This window comes from Megalops cyprinoides, chromosome 3, assembly GCF_013368585.1.
Source record: "Megalops cyprinoides isolate fMegCyp1 chromosome 3, fMegCyp1.pri, whole genome shotgun sequence".
Taxonomy (NCBI): Eukaryota; Metazoa; Chordata; class Actinopteri; order Elopiformes; family Megalopidae; genus Megalops; species Megalops cyprinoides.
Window position 1 is genome coordinate 8,937,336 of NC_050585.1, and position 22,518 is coordinate 8,959,853.

The 22,518-nt window shown below is 45.5% G+C and overlaps 1 protein-coding gene across 1 annotated transcript; it reads left to right on the forward strand.

The window, feature by feature from the left end:
• The first annotated feature begins 3,190 nt into the window (after positions 1-3,190).
• On the forward strand, positions 3,191-17,935 carry LOC118774111 (A-kinase anchor protein 1, mitochondrial-like). Its single transcript, XM_036523265.1, has 13 exons — positions 3,191-3,270; positions 7,874-8,041; positions 8,634-10,056; positions 13,388-13,481; positions 14,245-14,378; positions 15,318-15,444; positions 15,567-15,691; positions 15,911-16,088; positions 16,571-16,718; positions 16,854-16,921; positions 17,126-17,199; positions 17,309-17,371; positions 17,873-17,935. Exons 1-13 carry the CDS (start codon positions 3,191-3,193, stop codon positions 17,933-17,935), a joined length of 2,745 nt encoding a protein of 914 aa, XP_036379158.1.
• Positions 17,936-22,518: the final 4,583 nt, after the last annotated feature.

Below are 22,518 nucleotides of genomic sequence, written 5' to 3' on the forward strand. Positions count from 1 at the left end.
GTTTTTTGTTTTTTGTTTTTTTTGGGGGGGGGGGTGTTTTTTTGGGGGGATGTTGGAGGGCAAGTGAATGAGCTGTGTGTATAGTTGTAGACTTGCACTATTCCTATCCGCAGTCCAACATTTCGTCTGTAAAGTGTAACGACCTAAAATTAGGCACGTCTTACTCAATGTTATGCAAAACCAATTTTTTGCTACATGAAGTCACTTTTGAGCGTTGGCCACACTTTTCTTTTTAAGCTGTACGCTTCACCTCTGTAAATATTTTTGTGTAAAATTTGACAGAAAGGTATATTTACTACACTGTAAATACATGTGACGATATATTGTATTATTTTGCTTTTTGTAAAGCAGTTAGTTGCTGTACATGTATAACATACAAATTGAATTATTCTAGTGTTAGGTATAACTTCTCTCTTTCTCTCTCTCTCCACATTCACTGCATCATCATTAAACATATTGAGGAAAAACAAAAGGTTAAACCAAGAGAATTTAAATTACTGTGTATTTTACACCTAAGCTGTATGATAAGTTACTGTTCTCAATTGGATCTCACATTTACAGATGTTACTGTAATAAAAACCCATTTCAGTCATGCTATGTGGCAGCATCATGCCAGGGAAGTTGACAAACTGCTGTTAACATTGGATATCTTACCTGTAGATGCCATCTTAGAAACCGTTGTTTGGAAACTTGCGCCCACCCTCTTCTCCCTTGCCATTTATGTCCCTCAATGTATGTATTCCTTTTTTGGAAGTAAAATGTAAATTAAACCTGTTACAAAGCAGTGCTGGTGTTCTTCTGTTCTATAAAATCAGTAGTTCTTCACAGTAATGTTGAGGGGAAAAAAAAGCCTTTCATGTTTAAATGGAAGGAAGTCTAAATATGAAAAAAAAGCCAATCCACAATCCATCTCTGGAGCTGCTTTTGAAACATCATTCTGCATTGCAGTGGTGGAGATGATTCACTCACCGGGGCACCAAGGTACAAAAACATCAGGTTACTGATGTAATCCAGCAAAACTTTGCCATTTCAGGAAGAAGATCCAGAAGCAGAATGTATTTTAACAGGGCATTCTTATTTCAGGTATATTGACTTGTTCAGAAATAACATCACTGAGTTGATGCATTCCTAAATTGACTAGATGCATTTTGGCTTTGTCACCAGGTACATAGGTGCACACATATAAGTAGAGATCATGTCAGCATCTATGTAAAATAACATAAGTAAGTAAGTATAATGAACCCAAGATGACAATGAGTGTTTTTAACACACTTGTGGTCAGCAGAGTCCTTAAATTAAATTTGACATTGACTGAAAAAACTTTTATGATTATTTTATGAAGTTTGGCATTCAAAACTAATTATGCATACCAAATTTGATATCATACTACAAATAATACCAATAGGATTCCAGGACTTGAAGTGCCTGGAACACAAATTAAAATATTACATTACTGCGACAAGAAAGATAATTCGTTTACGCAATCATCTGCTAACGAGTACAGAACATTGACATGAAACACACAGCGAAACTGTTACTACATTCACCTACATGGCATCAAACACCCTTGCAGCGGTGAGTCATGGGTACCTTATTGAATAGACTTTCTTCTGAAACTGTGACACAAACTTTCAAAGACCATATTCTCTTTAGTCAATAAACTGAAAAACAAGGACAAAATACACAGAAGAAATTACAAGGAAGTATTGCTTTGCGCTGTATGTTATATTATTGGCATATTTAACCGTTGTAATTATTCGTAATACGTGTTTTGCATGTAAGTAACACAAGGTACCGTCATGAGAAATTAAAACAATCAGAACAGTAAAATACAGGCCATGATGGCATCACTCTTCTTCGGTGTTAGGGTTGCTGGGTGGTAAAACCACAAAACAATGAAATTCCATCACAACCGTTGTGGGTGTGTGTTTCACGGGTCTCAGTTCAGAGGAAGCACTGACCTTGTAATCCTCTGGATGGACTGACGGAAGTCACTTCGTTTCGTTTACACATTCCCATGATTTAACCATTAACACACCTGCGCGTTTCCGGTTATCACAATCTATCATCTTATATGCGCAGCGTTTATCCAATAGACGAGACCGAACGCTCATGAATATCCAATAAGCCCCCCGCTTCGTGGCTAGCATGAGGTTTGATCGGCAGGTGCAGCGTATCTGTTTTTTCAAGTCTGAGGGGTTTGCACGTGTACTGTCCAAACAAAGTTCGGGACTGGGTTGGACTGAATGTGCTTGGTTAGCCGCTTTTGCAGTCCAGCAAAGAGGAATAACTTTAAGCACAGTGAGTACGTCTGTGTGGGTCCGATTGCAACTATGTTGCTACAAAGGCTCTCCAGCAAGCTTTTGTCCGAGCTGATAACAATGCAATTGCCTGCGTTTTGTTAGCGTAATGTCAGACTGCCGACAGCGTTCAAACTGGAGGGTACCGCTACGTTTGGGTAAAGTGACTTAGGGTTCCGATGCTGATGAACTCACTCTGTCAGTAATTAGCGACCGCAAACTGCGCTGAAGACCAGCGGAAGTGGCTAATTTAACTGTGCATATGGTGATGGGGTTAGCAGGTTGATGGAGTTTGAAGACTGTATTGTTCTGTCGTCATTCCAGCGATAAATCCAGTAAACTGGTGTCTAATAGCGAGGCCTGCCTTTTATAACAGGCAACAATGGGTGAACTAATGGGTCCAGTACATTTGGTAGCCTACGGGGTGTTATGTCTGGGCAGTTCCCTGACAAAGGCGACGTCCTGCTCATTTTAGACTGGGGAGTTCATTAATATACATATTCCCGTTTGTACAAGGTCTGCCCAGCTTTGCCTGGTTGGAAAAAGTTGGGCTCTTGCGGCGGTCCAAGCAACGTCAGTGCGATAGGCTATAGATAAGACCGCTTCCAAAAGAATTATTCGCCACAGTGTAATCACGTCTCTCGCTTACAAGCTACGTGTATCATGTCGTTCCTTTTATATAAATATGAGGCTCTTTTATTGAAAATACGTGTTTCCATTTGCGCTCAACCCTGGCCCCAGTTTGATGGGCTGCAGAAATACTGTCGATGAGTCCATTGTGCACGTCTGTTTATTTTCTAAATGTAACTGTGTTCTCCTAAAAAGCCATTCGTACCGTCGAACGGTGCTTAGTGCGCTGTACTGTTTGTATAACGGTATGCAAATGTAGAATGACCCCTTTCGTCATCAACCCCCCAAGGTCGTCGAGAGAAGCAGCTGGATTCTTTGTCGACGACGGAGACGTGGGCCGGTGAATGAACGGTCGTCTGTTTTCACTTTCCGTTGTTTTCCTTCTCCATGTAGCCTAACAGTACCCTCGCTTGCAAGTTAGTCTGTTCTGTGCTACTTGTACGCGAAACCAGCCAGACTTGACATACGCACACTTTCAGCTGTTTTTATACGTTAAATATTTAGGCTTATAAGGATATTATGTCGTGCCTTTGACTGTTTATCGTTTTTCTGTATTCCTCATTATGGTTTTAAAGTCATAAATGATTTTATAGCTTGTGAGCTGCACTGCAATTCAGTTTGCATGTTATAGACTTAACTGCCAAAGTTCTGCATGGTGCCATATATAATATGTGAAATGTAACCAAAGTGTAATCATAAAACTAGAAAAAACACACTTGCACTACTGTTTACTGCGATGCTGTAAGATTCCATCTTGTTTTGGTTAGTTTTTTTTTACTGCAATGTGTTACATTTTCCAATTTAATACATGGTGCTTAAAGACAATGCACTTGAATGCGATTGGACTGGGGATGGAAGTGTACGCCATGGTGCCGCTCCTTGTCTGCGGTGATGCATTCTTACTCAATCTTGCTTAATAGTGTCTATCCCCTGTTTTCTTGCCTCTGCATATTTTAACGAATATTATGCGTTGGAAATGTAATATTTCCTCTACCTCAGAGAAGGTATTGCATTCATATTTTTTTTCCCCTCAAGGGTCAATGGAAGCTGAAGTGTAACATCCTCCAGTACATTTTGGACTCCAGTTGTTTAGGTTTTCATGCCAGAATGGCATAAAGGCATGTGCTTTGGTCCTGTTTCTACTTTCTCTCTGTCCTTTTACTCTCTCCCTTATCTTCTGCTACAAGTAGCTGTTGACAGCATTGGCTGGCTTGATTCAGATCTGGCACATGTTTCAGCCACAGTCCAGTCTATTGATCTGAAGCTGTAGTGTACTAGATCCCAGGACAGGCTCAGTATGACCAGGTTTTTTTGTCATGTATCCATATATTTTCACTATGTGCACTTGTTCAGTTCACATGTGGCCCCTTTATCAGGAATGGACTGTGGATGTGCACAGCCTTCTATGTATTGATCTTGCCCCATGGTCATGCTTAACCTTTCACTGCATTGCTTGGTCAGGCTCTAGCTTTGCACATCTATTCATAGAGTCCAGATGCTAGATATTATGCAGTGCGTTTTGTCACCCTGCATTATAAGACAAGGTTGGTGCAGTCGACAGAAAACACACTTCACACATCATAACTTAAGCAAGCATTCACACATTTAATTGCATTCACTTATTTACATCACATTCATAATATTTTAATTTTAAGACGTGTAGAAGTTTTGCTTTCAGATTTCCGGCAACTGAAATTTGACACATTTCAGAAACATTAGCTCTTGATGCACTCCCAGCTAAAAGCTCAGAGTCGCCAGCTTTTTCAGCTTGAAAACCTTATTGTAAAACAGACTCTAGATTCCTAATTGTATCCCCAAGCGCTGGTGTGTTTGATTGGATTCATCAGATTGTGTGTTGTCTCCACTGGATTCACACCCCTCTGAATAAGAGTTGCAGCTCAGCTGAGCAGCTCGGGAAGTTTTATTTGGTAAAGGGTTTAATGTGTTATAAGCGTTGCTGTTCTGCTGTTAATCGACTGTAATTTCAGCCTCTTATGTGTGTAATCTCTGTGAAGGGATGCGTGTCAAGGTTGTGCTGCCTTGCTGTCTCATGTATTTCTCACCGGGTGCTGTCGGGATGGAAATGAAGGCTTATTCTTTTGGAGCACTGCTGATTTCATGTATGTGGTGCTTCTTTGCATCCATGTGTAAAGTCTTTGTTTGCAGCACTGGGAGATCAGCCCTTCCTACTGAAAAATATTTATTCTGATATTCAAATTTGAATTTTTCCCATTCATTTTATTTGCAAGGATGTTCATTTGACAGGCAGCTTATTCATTCAGCACAGTCTGCAAAACATCCCTGAGGACGACATTCAGCTCAATTTAATACCAGTGTTGTGTTTCACAACATACAGGTGCTGCAACCGAGTAATTCATTCCAGTAGTTTGCTAATGTGCTGAAGTCTTCAAGTGATTAACTGCCCATTTCCCAGAAAAAATGTCTAAGGAAGCTCTTAATGAACTTGCTGACAAAGCTCGACATACATTATCCATTTCTCCTGTGCTGCGTTGGGGATGGAGCTGAAGAATATTTTGTTTGATGTTTAACTGTAGAACATGGATTCCAACTTCAGTAGTGAAAGTAAAGGAGGATTAGCACTCAGAGCCATTGATGTCTTTTTTTTTTTTTTTGCAACTCTGTCCGTGTACGCAGCAGAACTGCCAAGTGTTTTAAGTCGCAGTAAAAATGTGTAGGAATTGTGGTTGCTTTTTTTTTTTTTTTTTACGTTTTCAAAACATTTATATAAATATTATTCAGTTTGAAAAGTGGGAACAGCCACACAATGACTAAAATACATGCTTATTTTACATGAAGGTCATTAACAGGAATGAATTCTTCTAATATTTACAATATAAACACTAAAAAGCTGGTATCAGTGTGATATTTCAAGGCCAGTAGGATATGCTGCCAAGGTCATCAGATGTTTTACCTAGCAGGGCTGCCTTGGCAATGCCAGTCAGCTGGAAACATTTTACCCAAACTAGACTAGAACATGCTTGACACCCCTCCAAATCCAAGGGATGGGGATTTTGGTTGGTTTAAAATCATTTCTTTCTTTGTAACCAGTGGTGCCTTCTACACTGTCCCTACTGTCGCTGTGCAACTTCTTGCTTGCAGTTCTGCTACCCTGCTTATTTTGATTTCTTCACCGTCTTTACTCATGGACCATCTGACTGTAGTCTGCCTGCTGGTAACAGAGACACTGGTTCTGTTAAGTGTGCCTAGATGGGCTGTTCTGTTTTTGCAGCCAGGCATCTCCATACCTGATCCTACCAATAGGATGTGTTACAAAATGGCATTCCTTAAAATGCAGGAGGGGAAGATATCCGTTAAATCAGTGTTCCTACTGGCCAATCTGTTACCATAGGGAGGGCCTTCTTCAGAACCCTGGGTCAGGCTAACTTTCAGGTTGAAAGTTCACACGTGGTAGAGGTAAGGTATGACGTATACAGCTGTGTTACCTCTACACTACACAGTGTGCATATTTCCGTAGCCCTGAAGTGAAGCTGCTTTAGGAGCCCTACTGCATTGTAGGAGAAGGTGGTTTTCTCTCGCAGTGCGTTTGACTAGCATGGCACTGCTGCCTGGTGTGTGTATGTAGCAAGCCATGTCTGACTTCACTTTTTAAATTGCAGCATTGGATATGCCAGGTTGATTGTTGAAAGAAATGGCTTTAGGTTACTGCTGGCTGGCTGATAAGAGCCTGTGAGGAAAATATTACGTTCTGGTTTGAGAGCGGGCCCATTCGGTTAAGGTGCTTGTTACCAGCAGAAGCAGAGCCTTACAGCTCAACCCTAGGTTTGCGCCTGAACTGTGTCATTTGCTGACAATGCCCGAGAGCCCACAGCTACAGAGCACAACTGGCTTTGTTCCACCGGGCGGGGGTGGGGGAGGGTGTCATCAACCGGGGTCCCCTCGTCCTTCCCCTTTGACCCTCTCTAGCAGCCCACAAGGAGCCTGCGTGCCGCTCGGATGACATCAGCAGAGATGCACCTGTCCCTCCCGCTTGGCGTTCGTGCCTCCGTTGTGCATGTGGGACTTGTAATGTGGAAAAATAGCCGTTGGCTGCATGCGAGTGTATCAGAGGATTGCATTAGTCTCACTTCAGCGCTCCTGCGCGAGCACAGAGCGTGTTGTGAGGAGGTGAGCTTAATGTAGCTCAATGCTAAAAAAAGAAAATGCTAAGGAAAGGAAATTTTTACATTAATCTTTTTATAGTATGTTTTTTATGGTTATGGCTTTGCAGCTGTATCTGCAGGGCCTTTTTGGAATGCAGCAGAGGACTGAGGGAGTGTCTGGCTAATCGCGTTTTAATGTCAAGTTTTTTTTCCAAGAGCACAGTTTGGTTCTGATACTGACAGGGAGATTCATTTCCATATTTAGATAACTGACTTCTGTCCATACTGCCTATTTGTGCCAATTTTCAGCAAGCAATGAATGTGTTTCAGAGAACAAGGATGATTTTTTATTATTTTTTTTAATAATCCTAATTTATAACCTGAAATGCCTGATGTGTAGCGGAACAATGGCTACATTTTGGCTTTAATTACACTGTGCATCTCTGTGGGCTGTTTGGAATTCGAGTGCCTGACCAGACCTTTTCTCTCTCCGGCATGCAAAAAAGGTTCATTATATCTCCAGCTCTTTCACAGTCCCTGTCAAACCACATGACCGTGTCACAGATACTGCTGTCATTGAGAGCATGCCGTGTCCCCAGCCGAATTGCAGCCCCATAATTCTCGAACGTATCTTTCAGAAGCCTCCAGCATGGCAGGCACTGATAAAATCGCAGCCTGAAGTTATTGCTAAGCCGCCGCTGTGTAATTTCCCTCTCTCGGACACGCAGCAGAGCGGGCGGCCTGTCACCCTGGCTTTCCGCCGCGTGCGAGGCTCTGCTCCGTCTCGCCCTCGTGAGCTGCCGGTAAACAGCCCCGTCGCAGGCGCTCTGTCAGTCCCCTGTCAGATGGCAACGCGCTGGAGACAAGAACCGCCCTGTTTTCGGAGCCCGACGTCCTGCGGGGGGAACGAGCTGTCCTCACGTGCACCGCAGCGGAGGCGCCGGGCGTGGCGGACCCGCCGCAGGGGGATAGGGCGGGAAAGCGGGGCGCGTCAGCTCCGTCGGTGCCTTGCGGGTTTAACTAAAGATACACTGGAGAACTATGGGGCTGCAGTTCAGCTGGGGACCCAGTGTATTCTCAGTGACATGGTTATGCGGTCAGACAGGGACTGTATAAGAGTTGGAGATATAATGACCCTTTTATGCATGCATCGTTTTATTTATGAAGGAGAGGGGAAGGCCGTCAGAACATACGTGATTTATCCAACGTAAAGGATCCTTTTTTTGTAACCTGATACCCATACTCATCAGTACATGTTTGTAATTGTTTGAAATACTTTAAGTGGCTGTATTGAGAGCGTTATAATCATCTCATTAGTTGTGGTTGTGAAACAAACCATTTCCTGTGACATGGTTATGTTTTTTTCTTCTCAAGCCAGGTGTCTGACTTTGTCTGCTATTAAAAGGCATTTTTCTTTTTCTCTTCTCTTATTCTGAGCTCAGTTGTGCACCCCCACCTTCATCCTCTCTACACTGCAGCTAACTGTAGTATTGGCTTCTGCTTTAATCTTAAATAATAAAAAAAGCAGCACAGCAAACTGCTGGAGGGGCCCTTTAAGTCTGTGTTTGCTCTTTCCTCGCAGCTACACCTGGGGAAAGCAACAGGCAGAGATGGCATCAAGATTCCGGTTCTTTCTGCCATGCGTGGCCCCCCTGCTGGCAGCGATAGGCTGGTGGTGGTACAGCACACGCAGGAAGAAGGAAGTCTGCGGGCGCGAGGAGGAGGGGGCAGCGGTGTGTGTGCCGGGCTCCCCCCGCGAGGCCGCCAGGGGCACCCAGGAGGTGGAGGAGGGGAGGCAGCCTGAGGCTTTAGCAGAGACCCACACGCCTGTTACACCACTGGAGCCAGTCAGCCAATCGCAGGCTAAGGCTGTGGATGGAGTTAGGCCCTCTGACATGAACGTGGAGGAAGCGGTTGCGATGAATGCCTGTCAGCAGCAGGCCGCCCTTGCCTCTGCCTCCGGTCTGGGAGAAGAGCCCGCGACTGATAGAGATTCCGCCACTGTGGGGGGGGAGCCGTCGAGTCTGCATTCCCCCCAGTTGCCCGACATTGTGAAGGACTCATTGGCCACGCCGCCCGCTGAAGCAGCACGGCTAGAGCCAGAAGGAGAGCCCGTGACAGATGAGGCCACGGTGCCTTCCCCCGACACGCTGCAGACAGCTGCTCCTGAGGAAGATGGCCTCCCCCTCGAAGGCGGCCCGCGTGAGTTGCCCGTTGTGAGAGAACACTGCCCCGACACCACTGCTGCGGAGACCTGCGATGTCCCAGCCCCGCCTGCCCCCCTTCCCGAGCTGGAGCCGGAGGGGACCCCCCAGCAGGGCGGCCTGGGGTCGCCTCAGCAGAGCGGCCCGCCCGTGGATCCACCCCAGAACGCAGAGGAGAGCGAGCAGCCCGATGAAGCTCTGATCACACAGGCCATCCCTGTATTATCAGAAGAGGTCCTAACAGCCAAACGGCCTGAAGATGTAGGTGACGAGGATGATGGGAGGCCATCGGAGCCGAACAGCAGCTGTACCCTAGCTACTGAAACGCAGAGTGCAATTCAGGGCCAAGGAGAACAAGACAGCAGCCAGATGCCCATGGAACCACAGCACCCTCTGCAGGAGGCTCCCTCTTCGTTGGGGGTCACAGAGGCAGTTGGAGACAAGGAGTCGCCGAATGGCTGTGCGGCTCCTCAGGTCTGTGAGGTGGTGGAGGACACAAGCAACAGGAGAGAGGAGAGCAGGCAGAAAAGCCCCAGTCCAGAAACCACACCCTCAAGCCTGGCCAAGATCCAGGCAGAGGAGAGTGTCACAGGAACAGAGGATTCTGGGTCACAGTGTGATGTGAACAGCGCGGAACTCTGCCACAGAGCAGGGCTGTCCTGTGCAGTGCCGGAGACGGGGGAGGAGCTAATGCAAATTTCAGCAGCTTCGCAAGCCTCAGAGGAACAGGGCCACAGTTCAGGCAGGAGATCTGAGACCCATCTGCAGGAGGGTCACCAGACCACCCTCTGCATGGAGAACGTGCTCGTCGAGGACCTCCTGAACGGAAGTGACATGGTGAGCGAGACGGAGGCAGACCACTCTGGAGGTGAGTTCCAGCTGACCACACACCGGGCAGTCTGCATCGCACTCCAGTCTTGTTTCACAATCTCTCTCTATCTCACCCCAAAAACATGACTTCAGTTCATTCCTGTTATTCCGCAGGTGGGCTAGACTCTTTCATTCATCTGTTTATTTTCTGTCCTCAGAAATGGATATTCTTCTTAACGGTACACTGTGTTGCTTATATCACTAATATTCTTTTGCAGAGACTTAAACTGTTGTTGCTGATCGTTAATTTTGTTTAGGCAGATTTTAATTTAAAGTTCATATGCAGTCAGTACGCTGGAAAAACGTCACAATTCCACAGTTTTTACATCGCGATTCAGAGACACTTAAGGGGTCTGTCTACAGTTGTTTCCATTTCTTTACACACCATGCCGTTTGCAGTTGTGGAACAGATGGCTAACGGTATGCAAGCGCAGGGTGCGCAAACCGGCGGGTAGTTTCCGTTTGACCCTCATTCTCACATTATCTGAAAACCCCTCTGAGAGAGAGATCTCCTCACACAGGTGCGAGTCTCTCATGTGTGTCTCCTGCACTGCCTCACAAGCGGGTGTGCAGGTGGCGCCTTTTTAAATGAAAACCCGATACATCCTCCTTCGTTTGGCTTTAGCCCGTTCACGCCTTTTAAAAAGTAACTCCTTTCAAAAGTCGCCACCCAAATCGGCCTAGAAATTGCCAGAGTGAAAATGACCGGAATAACGAAGCTGCTGGAGCCCTTGGGGTATTGGACAAGGACACAAGCATGCAGACCGTTCTCTTTCCTTTAACTGTGGCTTTGCATTTGAAACCGTTCATCAGTTTCGCCTCTGGCCTTTGAAAGTCTGCGCTTTTGCACGGCGTCTTCCTTTCACTCCATCTCTGGAGAGAGCGCTAGTCTGTTAGTTCAGTGTCTACCTATGAGGCCTGTGCTAAAAGGTGATTTACTGTAGGATATTCTCAGCCACTCAGTGCCAAATGACAGGTGATGGGTTCGGAAGAACCCCCTCTGGCACTCGTGGGCCCTTTTTTCAAAGCAGCTGGAAGTGGTTGATTGCTGAGATTGACATATTAGTTTAGATTAGTCATTTGATTTGTAGTCTGTTCTCTAGGTCAGAAAAAGGAAATGCAAACAGTATGGTGATTCATAGCCATGAGTGTTACCATTGTCACTATATTGGAAAAATGTTTGTACAGGGGCCACTGACATTACATTGATATTGTAGAAAGTAATAACTGTAATACTCATTCTTTATGAAAGAATTGCCATAGTCCTGTCAGAGACTTACGTTTGACAGCTACATCTTCGTCTCATGTGATGGATGTTGGGAGCTAATGGGCAAATATTCCAGACTGACCTTTTAACACTGCTCAGCAATGCTGTCTCCCTGCAGCGCACACACACGCCTCCATTCTCCGCACGAGTGTTTTGTAACCAAGCTATTTTCATCACTGGAGGCAAAGGAAATTCTTTGTTATTCTTGGCAGGCAGCTAAAGGCAAAGAGAAGCTGTAACGAATGGCTTCTTTTTCTTGGAGCCATTAAATACTTGACACAGTTTCAGGTTTGCCACCACCCTGAATCTGCAGCATGGCTCGCCTCTGTCTCCGCGTACGGAGACCGGAATGCATCGGAGAACTTGTGGGGCGCATTCCTCTCCGCATACTTTGCGTTGCAGACATTACCAGATGCTCTTATCCAGAGCAACCTTCGTAGGTTACAAATTTATCCATTTATACAGGTGGGCATTTGCTGAGGCAATTGTGGGTTAAGTACCTTGCCCAAGGGTACAAAAGCAGTGCCGCATCAGGGAATCAAACCAACAACCTTTCGGTTACGAGTCCTGCTCCTTACCGCTTCACCACAGTGCTACATATTTGTATGCAAAGTGCTTAAATTCAGTGCAAAGCAAATGGTATATTTCACCCGACGTCTGTAATGGCCGTCATCTCTCCCACTACCTGACGTTGCGATATTAATCAGACGTGCATGTTAGACCCTGTACTCAATGGCACACCTGGGAATGCTTGATGGTACGTGCCGGTGCAAAACTAAGTGGATTCCGGATGTGGGGGGGTGTGTGCGTGCTGTAGCGAAACCTGCCGCGCGGTGCCTCTGCAGATCGTTACAGTCAGCAGAGGGAGGCAGCCGGGGAGCCGTGGAATAAGAATGATAAAATGCAAGAGGTGCGGCACCAAGCCAAAAATACACACAGAAGATGAGGAATTTATTAAGCTGTGGCAGGAGCATGAGGCTTTAATTAATCCTGCCACAAACAGCTACCGCTACAAGCAAGGGAAGCACAATGAGTGAAAAGAAGTAGTCGGGCATCTTGACAGAAACAGTCGATGGCTGTGTGTCCTGGAGTGATGCCACGTCCTTTGTGCTCTTAAAATGCAACATCAGAGACCAGCAAGCTGCATGCCCTGCCTCCAAAGTGTTCAAGTCCTGAGGGGGAGGGGGGCGCAGAGTATGATTCCCTCCTTTTAGAACTCTTGGGATGTCAGCTCTGGCCTCCTTGGTTCTGCAACAGTCCAGTCATAGTGTGTGTGTGTCAAGGCAACTCTAAGTATGCAGTTTTCCAGAATCTTAAAACATGTACTAAGTTTTAAGCAGAGTTCCTCCCTGAACTTACCTCAGTCTTGTCTGGACTGGCTTTTCATGGAAATTTTTAGGCTCCAGGTCATCAAATAAGATGTTCTGGATTCGTGACGAGGGCTGGTTGTTGATGAGGTAATTTTTGAAGGCGTAAACAGTAGCTGGAAGGCAGCATGTTGGCATTATGGAGATGAATTCCAGCACTCTCCTCATTACTGATGTGGGTCTGATTACAGAGATCATTTCGGCGTCCTTGCGGGAGGTCCTGACAGGGAGCTGCTGCGAGGCCGGAGAAGGGGGTGACGGGAAGCCGTCGGATCAGAGCAGCGGCTGTCCCCTGTCTAACGGGAAGCAGTGCATGCTGGGAGATCAGGTCGAGCGGGAAAACGGCCAGGTCTTGAGTGAGTCTCGGCATATTCTGCAGGAGGGTCCCTCTTCGTTGGGGGTCACAGAGGCAGTTGGGGACGAGGAGTCGCTGAATGGCTGTGCGGCTCCTCAGGTCTGTGAGGTGGTGGAGGACACAAGCAACAGGAGAGAGGAGAGCAGGCAGAAAAGCCCCAGTCCAGAAACCACACCCTCAAGCCTGGCCAAGATCCAGGCAGAGGAGAGTGTCACAGGAACAGAGGATTCTGGGAGTAACATGCATCAATTGGAGGACATGGTTAGCACTGAGAAGGCCACCCCCAATGAAGGCGAGAAGCTCAATGGCACAGACCCAAAGAACGGAAGTCCTGTAGCGAGTGAGACGGAGGCAGACCGCTCTGGAGGTGAGTCCTAGCAGACCGCACACTGGACAGTCTGCATTGCAGTCCATTCTCACCTACAGCCTTCTCCTCCACTTCAAACGCAACAGGTTACCGTTTCTCCTTAAAACACGTTTAACTTCCTCCAGGCAAACTCCTCTAGTAAGCTTCCCGTTGAATTGAATATGAAGGCATAGGGTGAGTTTTGGAGCCTTGCCAGCATATTCCTTTCAGTCCAGCTGTGTAGAGAACTCTGGGCTGTTAGTGTGCTGTATAGCTCTGAGGTCAGGCCTGATTCAGTTGCAGCTGAGAAAGGTGGTGAGTTGCTGCCAAAGGGCATGGCAGCCCCAGCTGTAAGTCTGTTATAATTGCGTTTTATGGATTTGCACTGTGGAGACTTTAATTTTCACTGTCTGGTGCTGTGAATCTCATTGCTATAACTTGAGAGGCCTTAAGGGAAAATGTAACTCCTCCCTTAACACAGTATCATCCTGTCCAGACGGGTCCTCCACAGTGCGTGGAGAGCATAAAGCTACAGGCTCATAGGCCTTCCTGCCAAAGCGAGAGGCCTGATTGATGTCATGTAATAAACTGTGAAGTCAAAGCTGCTGGTAGGGAAATGCCTTTGGGGAATGGATGAAACTGTTTAAATTAGAGGCTCTTCACTCATTTCTGTTGTTGCAGGGTATTCTCTTCAGAGACATGGACTAGGTTATGTGGGCACTTGTGCTACAGCGTCTGTCGTCAGAATGGGTACATCTGTAACTGTGAGCTGTGCCGTCCCTAGGTTCTGACACCAACGGCATGGACTCTGGTGAGGGTGGCTGCACAAAGGGGCCAAGAGAGGGTCAATGCCAGGGTAGCCAGCTCACCCACCCACAGAACTCCAAGCTCATCATCTGGGAGGTGCAGGTTCCCAAGGTGAGCCAGCCAATGCCAATAAGCCCTCCCCTTCTGGGGAGGTGCTCAGTCAGGAAGCCTGTGTGCCTGTCTTCAGTGAGGGTGTTACACACAGCAAAGGGTACAACCTTGCTCAAGGAACTGTTTACTCACAATACAAAGTGGTTTCAGAAGACATTTTTCACCATTTGCACGGTCATTTAATGTCTGCACTCATAGAACAACTGAACTATGTCTGCAACACCTGCTGCCTAAAATGACTGAAGTGTGACATCAATATTGCCATGAGAATTGGAAGGCCTGGTCTGCTACCATACATTCTATCATCCTCTCTGTCTCCATATTGGAACTAATTAGTCAGATAATTTAATCAGGATGTGTGAATAATGCGCATGAAATTGAAATGAAACCAGTTAAGAGAGCTGTGAAATTAGAGGGGCTTTCAAAACCTACGGTGGCCTCCATATTTATTCATACCCCTGACAAAACAAAAAGCAGTGCATAAAAGACAATCATTAAATCATTTTTCTGCTTAATTAAAAGTTATACTTTAATCATAAAAGCATTGCACAGTGGAAATTAAATAATTGCAAATATGAGCAGGGGGAAGATGTATAAATGAACACCCATATTAATCATTTGTGCTTTCAATCTTAGGAATCAACCACTTATAAGAATCGATCAATCCTAGTCCAGTGTGATTCTTATAAATGGAGGGCAATGTACTCCTCCCTAGATGTTGTTTCTAAATTTTTGTATAAGAGAATTAATCTCAAAAAGTGATCATTTTTATCAATGCATTTTACATTTTAATAGCTTATGGTTCTGTAGTGTCACTGGGTCCGCTGCCGAATGCAGTTTTTCCGACACGCAGTCCCGACATCACTACACTTGCAGTGTTCGCGAGGCCATTCTGCCAAAGATTTTTCATCAATCTTGCTCTTCCCTTTTATTTTGCAGTATCTCGTGGGGCGATTAATTGGGAAACGAGGGCGATACATAAGATTCCTGAAGGAGAAAACTGGTGCAAAGGTTTACATTTCTAAGCAGCCTTACACTGAGGGTTTCCAGCTCTGTCACATAGAGGGTGAGTGGCCGTCCTCTGAGCAGACCTGCTCCATTTCCCAGAGGGAAATGTCTTCCTGGGGAACGTCGCTGCCATGTCTGCTTCTCAGCTCTCTCGCGCTGACCTTTGCCCTCGTACTCCAGGTTCAAAGCAGCAAGTGGATAAGGCACTGGAGCAGATTGGGAGAAAATTCACTGATCTGGACTTGACCAACCTGTACGCCCCTCCCCTGCCCGCCACCCTGCCCTCGCTGCCCATCACCTCCTGGGTAAGAGTATGGCCGTGTCCCCCGTGTCTGTGCGGAGAGGGGTGTGGACAGAGCTGGGAGTGAAGGTCTCTCTCTCTCTCTCTCTCTCTCTCTCTCTCTCTCTCTCTCTCTCTCTCTCTCTCTCTCTCTCTCTCTCTCTCTCTCTCTCTCTCTCTCTCTCTCTCTCTCTCTCTCTCTCTCTCTCTCTCTCTCTCTCTCTCTCTCTCTGCTCGCCCTCAGCTGCTGCTCCCTGACTGGGGGCCTGTGAAGGTGACCGTGGTCAAGATTGTGTCTGCGGGTCACATGTTCGTCCAGCAGCACACGCATCCCTCCTACCCTGCGCTGAGTGTGCTCAACCAGGAGATGGCGCTGTGCTACACTCAGCCCGACACGCCCTCCCTGTCTGCTCCCACTGAGGGTGAGTCCCTCTGCCCAGTGCACGCGCGACGTTTGAGTAACTGTGTGTGTACATGCATGTGCCTGTGTGTGGGATGAGGGCTATACTGTGTATGTGTGACAGTTCTGTATGCATCGCTCTGCAGAGAGTGTGGTGCTATGTGCAGTACTCCCATACTGTGGTGTGTGTGTGGTGTCTGTGGTGCAGTGCTGTGCTCTGTTGTGCTGACAGAGAGAGAAAAAGAAAGAGAGAAAAGAGAGAGAGAAAGACAGAAAGAAAGAACAAACCTCTAGTGCGCACTGTAGCTCTGCTGCGGTGCTCTGTGCTGTGTGAGTGTAGCTCTGGTGCGGTGCTCTGTGCTGTGTGAGTGTAGCTCTGGTGCGGTGCTCTGTGCTGTGTGAGTGTAGCTCTGGTGCGGTGCTGTGTGAGTGTAGCTCTGGTGCGGTGCTCTGTGCTGTGTGAGTGCAGTGCTGTGTTTTTGAAGCGGCGCTCCCTCCCTGCAGGAATGATCTGTGCAGCTCCAGCAGAGGGTGGGGCCTGGTGGCGGGCGCAGGTTGTATCTTTCTTCAAAGAGTCCAACGAGGCAGAGATCCGATATGTGGACTACGGTGGCTATGAAAGAGTCGAGATGGACATCCTTCGGCAGATAAGGTGAGCAATCACAATCTTACAGCTATTCATTTCTGTGGGAGGGCATCAGGTGCCTCTTGTGGTCAGATTTCAGGTTATACTCTTTTTACTGTTCTGTGCATTGACTTCTTTAATTGCATCAAACTCTTTTTACAGATCAGATTTTGTAACCTTACCATTCCAAGGAGCAGAGGTGGCATTGAACAACGTTAAGCCATTACCAGGTACGCTTTCACTTTCATTTTTCCAAAGCCTTGGAAAGCCTTTTCTTACCAGGAATTATTTTCCTGCTTCTGTTTACCACCCAATGTCAAGAAATGGATAACATGTTCAGTAAACGCTAGAGTGTAAACCATGTCCTCTGTCAGCGTTAGTCAGGTAAAGCCGAGTCCTCCTCCTCAGTAAATGAAACTCGTCTCCTGTTGTAGGAGAGAGTGGCTTTTCAGCAGAGGCGAAAGCTGCACTCGAGGAGATGACAAGAGGGACATCTCTGCTTGCGCAGGTATGAGATGAAGAGTTTTTTTTTTTTTTTTTACTGCTTCCTTTAAGAGCCTGCAAATGCACACCCTGGAAGAGAGCGCATCTTTACAAAGACACTCTGTCCTTTTCAGGTCACACGCTATGACAGCAGCGGCATTCCTTTAATACAGATGTGGCAGGAGGTCGGGGATGAGGTACGATGTCTTTGTGTGACTAGAGCACTCCCCACAGCTCCTGTAGCTTCTGTAGATTGCGTGAGGCAGCCGAGGGCATGCTGTAAAAGTAGCTAGCTAATGTCATTGAAAGCAATGCTTTCAAGCTAGCCTTTATGCCCTTTGAATCTCTCCCATTATAATTTTCATAATCTGATTTTATTAACACAAGATGGTAATGGAATCCATTTCAGTACATATTTAGCAACCAAGATTAAAAAGGCATTTTGTATTTGAAATCAAGGATTTGAATGGTAACATGCCATATATCATTCCTTTATCACTGAATAACAGGAATTATATCTCTCTTGATATTGTGGCAAAATGACAGATGATTATACAGCAATTTCATCAAGTATAATGTTTAAATGTGTGATTCAGTCCTAGATCAGAGCTCAGTGAAGTCTGTAAGCTTTCAGTTGGGCCTGAGAGCAACTGATGTCTATGTCTGACCCTTGAACTCTCCTCTGCTCTCATTCCCAGATGGTGTCAGTGAACCACGCCCTTGTAAAGCAGGGATATGCCACCTGGGTGGACAGCCACTGATCATCAAAGGAGACTGACACGCCACCCAACCAGCCGAGGCCCAGCCCTGTCCCATACCCACCCTTCTCCCCACTCTTTTGTAACCTGTTCATCTTGGAGTTTGGCCCTGGCAGAGGTCTCGACTGATTATATAAGCCAGTAATGTTACAAGACTCTCTTGGTCTGTGGTATTTTCCCCTTTTGGATTTTCTTTTCCTCCTCTGAAGAAATATGGAAGTGCCATCACAGAGAATCCATAAATTGCCAAACCCATCTCCTCTCTACACTGAACATCCCATAACTTTTAAAAGGAAGAGCAAGTATTCACATTGCCTTTGTTGTGGAGGTAGACAAATCTAGATGGGACTTAAATATTGAACGGATTTCCATCTTGCAAGACATTTCCTCTCACGCAGTGCTAAACTTTGAGTGTAATGTATGATTGGTACATAGGTGTCTGTAAGAGTTAGCCCTTGCTGTGAGTCGGAAGCCATTTTAGAGTGGTGCCCCCCCTTAGTATTTGGGTGTCCATGGCTTGTGTTTCATGTGCCTACTGGATCTGAGTGACAGGAGTGTCCTGTGGATTTTTGGAAGTGCTACCAGATGGCTGGGGAGAAGATCAGAGGCTCCTGCAAAACACTGAGTCAGCACTCCAAATCCCACTGTTAAGGAAATGAGATTTTTACATTTGATAGATTACATTTTTTAAACCAGAGTATCCCCTTGATATTTCCCCTGGTTTTATTCTATAGTTCATGAAAGGGATAGCTCGTGTTCCATCCCTTCCTGTATGTGGCACAACAACGTGGCCTTATGGGGAAGCATGGCGATGCTAGAGACCACCCTTACACAGCTGTCCTGAAAAGTGAAGCAGAATTGAGATTTTCTTTCAGTGTATGATAATGTACAGGGAATTCCCCTTACTTATCAGAAACAGAAGTGCAGCATTCTCACTGCGGTACAAAGCTGACACTGTGGAAAAGCAGCAGCAGTCTGCCTGTCGCCTAGTTTGGAGTCTTAGTACTACCCCCTCCAAGTCCTTGAAAAAGGCATTGCTTTGTTGCAAGGCAAATGGCTGCACATCGTCATGCCATTTGAGTCGCTTTGTTCAGGAAGTGCCCCCTCGTGTGAAGAGATGCATCAAATTGCTGAATGTGATGCTGCAGTGCTCCTCTCACAGAGTGACGAATGCAAACTGGGCTGCCACTTCTGCGCTGCACTGTCGACAACATAGGAAATGATTAGCTTACTTTTTTTAAAAAGAGTATAGATGTATATAAAAGAAGAAAACAACTGTACAGGTATATTTAAAATAATAAAGATACTTTATTGGGCCTAGAGTGTTCTGTGTGGATTGTGTGAGTTGGTTTTTGTGAGATGGGGGGCCTGAATGGAGCGCTAGGAGCACTCTTAGAGTTCGAGTTCTGGGCATCAAGGCTTTCCAGAGGGTTAAGCCGGGAGTTTGATGAATGCTGCATGGAAGGATGCCAGTATTTGAGGCCTATTTTCGAATGCTCTGCCCTGTTCAATAACCTTCAGTATGGCTGATTCGCAGGAAAGTAGCAATTTTTGCAGCATAATAACATGGTTTTCGCCCTCGCCTTGGATCCTGACCAGAGACGTACTTCATGTGTTTTTAAAAGGCCATTTCATTGTTGCCTTTTTGGATCAAATTTCAGAGCTCTCCTTTCACCGCTTCCTCAATGTTATGTTTTGATTAAAAGCACACAGAACCTGTCACGTTTTTGAAAACTGGCACTCACACCTGAAAGGCACAGCGCTGCGTTGCACAATATCTGTCAGTATGTTAAAGCACACTGGGGGATCCGTGGCCACAAAAGCCAGAGTCAGTGAGGTTTTGACAAGGTTAAATCCTATGATTTGGTTGGTCTAAACATTGCATAGTGCCCTCAGATCTGGCAGTGTTCCAGGCCTGGTGTACCAGATTGAACTTGTGGTGTGTCATTTCCCATTTGGTAATGCTGTGACCATTACAGACCGCAAATTGCTTAAGTGGGTATGATTACACTTCAGCTTGCAGGTTCTGTCAGTGTATCCTAAAAACTACCAGCAGTAGTATGGTATGCTTGGTGTGTGTGATTTTATATAAATAGTATTTCATTCAATTGATATTCATAAACTGTAAGGCCCAGATTTCAGTCTTCCAGCCCCAGTGGTATTTACAACTTTGATTCCATACTTGAAGCCAATGTTTTTAATGGAAATTCACAAGATGGAGGAAAATCCATCTGCACAACAGCCAAACCCATAATGCAAGAAATAATGAAAGAACAACACATACATTTGTTACTCAAAATGTAGCACAAAGTGTATGGCAATAAAATTAAATAGAGGCTGGTTTTTTTTTTTTTTTACATTTTTCATTGCTTAACAACGTCTCTGTAGGATGGAGACCTACTTACCAGATGTCACGCACATGGGTGTCCTCACCTTGCCTCCGCGTTCTGCATTGAAGCCTGCAGGCAGTGCCTGACAGCGATACATTAGACTGACATCACCTACAATGTAACCTAGAAGGAGCAGCGAGAGACATAGGGGAGTAATCCAGTGCCAGCAGATCTGACAGGAGAAGCTTGTGATCCGCCGGTTGGACCTGCTGAAGAGAGGTCCACAAGACTAATGATGAGGGAGAACAAACACTCTGCGTCTGAGACTGGAGCCGTCTCCGAAGTGTCCAGGGCTCACAACATACTGCTTAGGGCCTAAGAAGTTGTTTCACAGGAGAAAAGGGGATGCTGTTTGACTATTGTACATTCAAGTGTTTGTTTCAAAACTCAATGTTTTTGAGCCTGCCTTTCCACCAGCTATACAGATTTAAGATGTTCAGATTCCATATAATTCATATAAAACATCTCACTTCCAAACAAAGTCACTTTTAATGACTGCTAATCGCTTTTTAGGTGTACCATAAGGGTCAATTCTGTTATGTTCTGTTTCTTGCCATGCCCAAGAAGCTTCACTGAATGATTGAGTAGAGGTGGTATCAGGAAAAAGTTAGAGAAGTGCTTTTGAATTGTGCTCTGTGAATTCGTTCTGTTCTGTTCCGTTCTACAAAGCCATGACTAACGTTGCCTCCTCTCAGCCTCTATGGGCTGGTGACATGAAGAAATGGAGCCCCTACAGTACAGTAATAAAATATTCATAAAGGACAGTACAAAAAAGTTTTCCTTTTTCCATTACAGGTTGGCAAAGTGGTACGCTGCGGACTGGTTAAGTACTGCACTGCAGTGCGAACTGATAAGGGCTTTGTTGCACCCGGTGGATGGAGTATGTAAGAACTGCAGCGCGGCTGTGACCTCACAGCTGGCTTTGAATCCGCCCACTTCAGAACAAGTGCAGGAGTCAAGAGTCCCATCCTGCTACAGCCAGGAGAACTGGCTACAGACTGAAACTGATGTTTCAGGATGACCTGACCGGCCTGACAGTCATGCAAATCTTTTATCTAATATGGTGGAATGTTCTAAATCCATATATCAGGTATATATCACATATATATCTACATGTCATATCTTACAATCAAAACATGGGGAAGTAAATGGTCAAACCAAAGATGAAAATGGAATTTTAATTATGAGCCTTATTGATGTTAATATGTTATAAATATGTGCCATGTCTACATATTGTTGATTAAAATAATACAAAGGTGTGGCTGTGTTTACAAGATGGTCTCAAGGCATGACATCATCTGGTATCAAGCGTTTCATTTGGGATTAAGTGAACAAGGATCCTCTTTCCTTTTCTACTAATAGGAAAGGACAGCAAAGAACGAAAAACCTTTAATAAATGGCCACAAGATGGCGCGGCAGGTTCACATTTCACTTGTCCAGTTGTGGACACCCTGGACGTTTTAACCTTCAGTCGATGGACAAGTGAAGGCCTCATTGCGAGTGTACCTACGACCAATGATAAAATTAATACTACTGCTACTACCACCCGTTAACGTTTATGCTATTTGAAACTGATAACATTTATTTGAATACGTCCGCTATGTTGCGCCAGGCTTCTGAATTACAACTTAATTATAACCGCTGTTTGCTTTTATCAACTCTCAATCCTTAATAGACATAACCATAATCAATGGACTTGACAGATGTGGTTACATATTGTCGTCCTTGCCTGTAATCCCGAAATTAATGTGAACAGACAAACCGTTTTCAGGACGGGAGATTAAAGACTGTTGTCGGCTATCTGACCTAAAGAATTTTAATAAAATATTTTTCTATCATTTCATGCGGAAGATTACCTTCATGGTGATTATTGCGAATTGGGCTTTAACAAAATGTTATGAAGCCTTTTTAAAGAAGATTGTGCAACTGATGTGTCCTTAAGGTTTACCAACCAGATTTATGGTCAACCTCGACTGTGTTAATGGTACTGTAGAGGAAAAACTACAAAGAGTGGGAGCGTAATATGCGTGTGCAGCGCTCGTCCTGATGGCGAATGAAGCTGTCTCTTAGCCGCGCAGACCCAAGTCCTTTGATGAGAGTTCGGCGGAATGAAAAATAGTATCTTTTCTTCCTCTTGTAGATGTGCGTCTGTGACTGTAGTGGATGAATTCATGTTCAGAGAAAATGCCTGTATGC